The following is a 7500-nucleotide window of genomic DNA, read 5'->3' as shown; positions in this document are numbered from 1 at the left end:
TCTTATTAACTCTTTCCCCGTCACTGACAGAAATTTCCAGTTTTCTGTGTTTACATTGTTATACAGTAGGGGGCGCTATGCCACACCTTCTGAAAGAGTACAGAATCTCCTGATCTAAACACAGGCGAAGAAGAAGCAGAAACAAGCGATATCACATGTAAGCAGATCATATGTAAAATACCACGATCATTAAACGGCATATAAATCAAAACAGCCCAACGTTACTGAGCCAGGACGAGCTCCAGGACTGAAGCTTTGAGGTGTTGATGGACTCGATCTACTCTGTGTTTGATCATCTCTCTCAATCCCATCTGGATGTAGACTTTGACGAAAACATGATTTTCTCAGCTTTTTGCTCAATGTGTTTTTTTATTTATTTAAAAAAAGATATATTTACCCACATACATACCCACAAGTGTTGATTAAAAAAAAGAATGCATGAAGCTAGGATAAAACAGGGTTCTTTCTTTTGATAAATTGCAATGTTCAGATATTCATATAACAAAATGTTCAGGGGGCCATTAAACTTTTGTGCAAATGAGCAAAAACGCTGGCGCTGGCAACTTAAAAAAAACCTGGCATGGAAAGAGTTAAGATTTAGATCCACAGTACAGGCACAGACTATTGACCTGTGTTTGGCTGTGTGTGTCTCTGTGTCTGTGGAGTGTCTTCATGAGATGTTTCATTAAGAAGAAACTTACTGAATTTTAATAATTTTTTTCATAAAACAAGACATATATCAATATCAAGTGTCTTGATTTAAGAATGTTTGGATATTTGTACAGGTAGTAAGAAAATAATTGAACTGTGTGTGTGTTTCAGGGTGATGGGAACATTCGGTATTATGTGGTCAGTGCGGAGAGACCCTTCATTCACTTCCTGTCCGAGTATCAGTCTACGTCCCCTCAGAGAGGCTTGGGTACACACACACACACACACACACACACACACACACACATATAGAGTGATGTTGACATGAGAACTGCTGTGCTCCACTCTGGACAGTCATTGGTTGGCTCGTGTGTTTAGGTGTGATGCCCAAGCGTGGCCTGAACATCAGTGTGTGTGAGGTGTTCAGATTCTACAGGCTGCTCATCGTCAAAGATCTGCTGGAGCCGCTGAGCTTCTGTGTGCCGCGGACGGTAAGAGCACACCTGAGACGAGGGCCGCCTATGGGAGGAGTGTTGGTGGGAGGGGCCTATGGGTGGGAGGATTCAGTGTGTGAGGAGGGGCATATGGGGGGGGGGCCCGTGTGTGTGGGAGGAGCATATGGGTGGGAGGACTCAGTACATGGGAGGACTCGGTGTGTGGGGAGGAGCATATGGTGGGAGGACTCGTGTGTGGGGAGGAGCATATGGGGGGAGGAGCCTGTGTGTGGGGAAGAGCATATGGGTGGGAGGACTTAGTGTGTGGGGAGGAGCATATGGTGGGAGGACTCGGTGTGTGGGGAGGAACATATGGGGGGGAGGAGCCTGTGTGTGGGGAGGACCATATGGTTGGGAGGACTCAGTGTGTGGGGAGGAGCATATGGGTGGGAGGACTCGGTATGTGGGAGGAGCCTGTGTGTGGGAGGAGCATGTGTGTGGGGAGGAGCATATGGGTGGGAGGACTCAGTGTGTGGGGAGGAGCATATGATGGGAGGAGCCTGTGTGTGGGGAGGAGCATATGGTGGGAGGACTCAGTGTGTGGGGAGGACTATATGGTTGGGAGGACTCAGTGTGTGGGGAGGAGCATATGGCTGGGAGGACTCAGTATGTGGCAGGAGCCTGTGTGTGGGGAGGAGCATATGGGTGGGAGGACTCAGTATGTGGGAGGAGCCTGTGTGTGGGAGGAGCATATGGGTGGGCGGACTTAGTATGTGGGAGGAGCCTGTGTGTGGGAGGAGCATATGGGTGGGAGGCCTCGTTATATGGGAGGAGCCTGTACGCGGGAGGAGCATATGGGTGGGAGGACTCGGTATGTGGGAGGAGCCTGTGTGTGGGAGGAGCCTGTATGTGGGAGGAGCATATGGGTGGGAGGACTCGGTATGCGGGAGGAGCCTGTGTGTGGGAGGAGCCTGTATGTGGGAAGAGCATATGGGTGGGAGGACTCTGTATGTGGGAGGAGCCTGTGTGTGGGAGGAGCATATGGGTGGGAGGCCTCGTTATATGGGAGGAGCCTGTATGTGGGAGGAGCATATATGTGGGAGGAGCCTGTATGTGGGAGGAGCATATGGGTGGGAGGACTCGGTATGTGGGAGGAGCCTGTGTGTGGGAGGAGCATATGGGTGGGAGGACTCTGTATGTGGGAGGAGCCTGTGTGTGGGAGGAGCATATGTGGGAGGTTTCCCAAGCTGTTAATGAGGTTGTGATGGAATGTGATGTTTGTGTTTCTGTCAGCGGTCTGATGGTTTTCAGGAGGATATTTATCCCGTGACAGCAGCCAATGAACCAGCCCTGACCGCAGACGAGTGGCTGATGGGACAGAATAAAGGCCGGTCAAACTAGACTTATTGAAATTATAGTGCAGTTCTGTCATCATTTACTCACCCTCGTTCACATAATCACTTTTCAAAAAGTACAAAAATACATGGTATAAAAGACTAAATTAAATCTGTTCATCATATAAAGCGATCGTATCCCATCTCGAGATTTGGACCAAACTGCTCGATTCATGTAGATCTTCATTTGTTTTCCGAAAATTTAACGAAAAGCCTGTTTAGTTTGAGCAAGAGGAGGGCGAGTAAATGCTGCCTTCAAGTGCTTGTGGGAAAAACTGTATGGGAGTAGTCTACACCAACAAATGAATGATATTGTGAACAATACACCCAAATAACTACATCTGAATTATAAATGATAAAAGTTATTCATTTCGATCACATATTTATACATAGTATTACAACTAAATGACACTTTACACCAAGCTTTCCACTCACTGATCTCTATATTCAGATTATAGATATGTTGTATGATATTATCTACAATATAGATCAGTGTTTCCGCCATGTTTCAAATTGACGATGCCACAACTTTAATTCCCCACTAGTAAACCTGGCGAATATTGATTGCCTCTTTGACAAATTGCTTTTGTTTCTTGTTGTGGATAAAAGCATCTGCTAAATGCATAGATGTAAATGCTCGGTCATTCATGCAGGGCCGCTGCTGATGTCTCTGAGACCTGGAGCTAAAGCACTCGACTCGACTGAAGCAGAGACTTCAGCCAATCAGGACGCAGAACACCCCCCTGACATCATCGCAGACCTACAGGACTGGACGGAGGACGACACCGAGAGCCACGACTGGATCTCCTCACGGACATGCTCAGATCTGAGCCGGACCGAGCCCTCAGAGGTCAGACGCAAACAGAGGTCAGGTCATGTGATTTTCTCACAGGTCAGAGGTCGTAACGCTGTGCGCTTGAATCTCGCAGGTGTCGTGTCACCAGATTCAGAATCTGCAGGAGCAACTCAAGCAGAGAGACGAGAAAATACGAGAACTGGAGCTGGAGCTGAAGAACATGCGAAACCACATGAGAGCGTCCTTCTGACAGGAGCCAATCACAGCAGCCAATCACAGAAGAGACGGTTATAACGATGTGGAAAACACTGAGTCGTGTGAACTGTGTGTGTAAATACAGTTTATGTCGATTCATACAGTTCTGCTAAATTTTTGTGAGATATTTATTTTGGACTGAATTATTCCCGTTCACAACAAGGACGATTATGGAACCATATAGGTAGCAATAGTCAATTTGAAATGTAAAATGCAAAATGGAAATGCATTTCTGTATTTAAATTTACATTTGCAATTACATTTGTGCAACTTTTGGTGCAAAATTAAAATTAAAATGAAATTATATAATTTACATTTGCCATTTCATACACTAGTTTTAATATGTAAATTTAATTCATATTTTTATGCTTTATAAGTTGCAAAATGAATTACAGAAATTATTAGATATGTTTAACATGTTCAAGCAAAACCTGTAGCAAAATGATCATTTAAATGTTATTTTTCTTAATTGCATTTACACTCACAGTTAAAACCCTTGCGATTGCATTTTCATTAAATGTCCCGCAATGAATGTAGCAAAATTCAATGTGCAAATCAAAAATGCATTCCGAAACCGATCACGCCCCCGCCAATCATTGCCAATAAAGTCAGAATTGCAAGATAAACTCGTAATTGCAAAAATAAAGTCGGAATTGTGGAATATAAACTTGTAATTGCGAGTTATAAAGTCAGAATTGCGAGATAAACTCGTAATTGCGAAAAATAAAGTCGGAGTTGTGGAATATAAACTTGTAATTGCGAGTTATAAAGTCAGAATTGTGAGATAAACTCGTAATTGCGAAAAATAAAGTCAGAATTGTGGAAGATAAACTCGTAATTGCAAAAATAAAGTCGTAATTGTGGGATATAAACTTGTAATTGCGAGTTATAAAGTCAGAATTGCGAGATAAACTCGTAATTGCAAAAAATAAAGTCGGAATTGTGGAATATAAACTTGTAATTGCGAGTTATAAAGTCAGAATTGCGAGATAAACTCGTAATTGCGAAAAATAAAGTCGGAGTTGTGGAATATAAACTTGTAATTGCGAGTTATAAAGTCAGAATTGTGAGATAAACTCGTAATTGCGAAAAATAAAGTCGGAATTGTGGAATATAAACTTGTAATTGCGAGTTATAAAGTCAGAATTGTGAGATAAACTCGTAATTGCGAAAAATAAAGTCGGAGTTGTGGAATATAAACTTGTAATTGCGAGTTATAAAGTCAGAATTGTGAGATAAACTCGTAATTGCGAGTAATAAAGTCAGAATTGCAAGATAAACTCCTAATTGCGATTTATAAAGTAAGAATTGCGAGATAAACTCGTAATTGCGAAAAATAAAGTCGTAATTGTGGGATATAAACTTGTAATTGCGAGTTATAAAGTCAGAATTGTGAGATAAACTCGTAATTGCGAAAATAAAGTTGGAATTGTGGGATATAAACTTGTAATTGCGAGTTATAAAGTCAGAATTGCAAGATAAACTCGTAATTGCGAAAAATTAAGTCAGAATTGTGGGATATAAACTTGTAATTGCGAGTTATAAAGTCAGAATTGCGAGATAAACTCGTAATTGCGAGTAATAAAGTCAGAATTGCAAGATAAACTCGTAATTGCGAGTTATAAAGTAAGAATTGCGAGATAAACTCGTAATTGCAAAAAATAAAGTTGTAATTGTGGGATATAAACTTGTAATTGCGAGTTATAAAGTCAGAATTGTGAGATAACCTCGTAATTGCGAAAAATAAAGTCGTAATTGTGGGATATAAACTTGTAATTGCGAGTTATAAAGTCAGAATTGCGAGATAAACTCGTAAATGCGAGTAATAAAGTCAGAATTGCAAGATAAACTCGTAATTGCGAAAAATAAAGTCGTAATTGTGGGATATAAACTTGTAATTGCGAGTTATAAAGTCAGAATTGTGAGATAAACTCGTAATTGCGAAAAATAAAGTCGTAATTGTGGGATATAAACTTGTAATTGCGAGTTATAAAGTCAGAATTGTGAGATAAACTCGTAATTGCGAGTTATAAAGTCGTAATTGTGGGATATAAACTTGTAATTGCGAGTTATAAAGTCAGAATTGCCAAATAAACTCGTAATTGCGAGTTATAAAGTAAGAATTGTGAGATAAACTCGTAATTGCAAAAAATAAAGTTGTAATTGTGGGATATAAACTTGTAATTGCGAGTTATAAAGTCAGAATTGTGAGAACCTCGTAATTGCGAAAAATAAAGTCGTAATTGTGGGATATAAACTTGTAATTGCGAGTTATAAAGTCAGAATTGTGAGATAAACTCGTAATTGCGAAAATAAAGTTGGAATTGTGGGATATAAACTTGTAATTGCGAGTTATAAAGTCAGAATTGCAAGATAAACTCGTAATTGCGAAAAATAAAGTCAGAATTGTGGGATATAAACTTGTAATTGCGAGTTATAAAGTCAGAATTGCGAGATAAACTCGTAATTGCGAGTAATAAAGTCAGAATTGCAAGATAAACTCGTAATTGCAAAAAATAAAGTTGTAATTGTGGGATATAAACTTGTAATTGCGAGTTATAAAGTCAGAATTGTGAGATAAACTCGTAATTGCGAAAAATAAAGTCGTAATTGTGGGATATAAACTTGTAATTGCGAGTTATAAAGTCAGAATTGTGAGATAACCTCGTAATTGCGAAAAATAAAGTCGTAATTGTGGGATATAAACTTGTAATTGCGAGTTATAAAGTCAGAATTGTGAGATAAACTCGTAATTGCGAGTAATAAAGTCAGAATTGCAAGATAAACTCGTAATTGCAAGTTATAAAGTAAGAATTGCGAGATAAACTCGTAATTGCGAAAAATAAAGTCGTAATTGTGGGATATAAACTTGTAATTGCGAGTTATAAAGTCAGAATTGTGAGATAAACTCGTAATTGCGAGTTATAAAGTCAGAATTGCAAGATAAACTCGTAATTGCGAAAAATAAAGTCGTAATTGTGGGATATAAACTTGTAATTGCGAGTTATAAAGTCAGAATTGTGAGATAAACTCGTAATTGCGAGTAATAAAGTCAGAATTGCAAGATAAACTCGTAATTGCAAGTTATAAAGTAAGAATTGCGAGATAAACTCGTAATTGCGAAAAATAAAGTCGTAATTGTGGGATATAAACTTGTAATTGCGAGTTATAAAGTCAGAATTGTGAGATAAACTCGTAATTGCGAGTTATAAAGTCAGAATTGCAAGATAAACTCGTAATTGCGAGTTATAAAGTCGTAATTGTGGGATATAAACTTGTAATTGCGAGTTATAAAGTCAGAATTGCGAGATAAACTCGTAATTGCGAGTAATAAAGTCAGAATTGCAAGATAAACTCGTAATTGCGAAAAATAAAGTCGTAATTGTGGGATATAAACTTGTAATTGCGAGTTATAAAGTCAGAATTGTGAGATAAACTCGTAATTGCGAGTTATAAAGTCAGAATTGCAAGATAAACTCGTAATTGCGAAAAATAAAGTCGTAATTGTGGGATATAAACTTGTAATTGCGAGTTATAAAGTCAGAATTGTGAGATAAACTCGTAATTGCGAGTTATAAAGTCAGAATTGCAAGATAAACTCGTAATTGCGAAAAATAAAGTCGTAATTGTGGGATATAAACTTGTAATTGCGAGTTATAAAGTCAGAATTGCGAGATAAACTAGTAATTGCGAGTAATAAAGTCAGAATTGCAAGATAAACTCGTAATTGCGAAAAATAAAGTCGTAATTGTGGGATATGAACTTGTAATTGCGAGTTATAAAGTCAGAATTGCGAGATAAACTCGTAATTGCGAAAAATAAAGTCGTAATTGTGGGATATAAACTTGTAATTGCGAGTTATAAAGTCAGAATTGTGAGATAACCTCGTAATTGCGAAAAATAAAGTCAGAATTGTGGGATATAAACTTGTAATTGCGAGTTATAAAGTCAGAATTGCAAGATAAACTCG

General features: G+C 39.0%; 1 protein-coding gene across 3 annotated transcripts in view; it reads left to right on the top strand.

The window, feature by feature from the left end:
• Positions 1 to 3843, top strand: part of coro2ab (coronin 2Ab) — a 17104-nt gene extending 13261 nt beyond the window's left edge. For all 3 annotated transcript variants that reach the window (XM_084428442.1, XM_084428443.1, XM_084428441.1), the window contains 5 exons: positions 823 to 919; positions 1030 to 1142; positions 2379 to 2472; positions 3133 to 3329; positions 3409 to 3843. In XM_084428442.1, the coding sequence (XP_084284568.1) occupies positions 823 to 919; positions 1030 to 1142; positions 2379 to 2472; positions 3133 to 3329; positions 3409 to 3525 (618 nt within the window). In that variant the 3' untranslated portion in view covers positions 3526 to 3843. The remainder of the gene's footprint in view (positions 1 to 822; positions 920 to 1029; positions 1143 to 2378; positions 2473 to 3132; positions 3330 to 3408) is intronic.
• The last annotated feature ends 3657 nt before the right edge of the window (positions 3844 to 7500 follow it).

The sequence above is a fragment of the Rutilus rutilus genome (genome assembly GCF_951802725.1).
Source record: "Rutilus rutilus genome assembly, chromosome: 13".
NCBI lineage: Eukaryota > Metazoa > Chordata > Actinopteri > Cypriniformes > Leuciscidae > Rutilus > Rutilus rutilus.
Note: the sequence above shows the minus strand (reverse complement) of the source record. Positions and strands in the feature narration are given on the sequence as shown.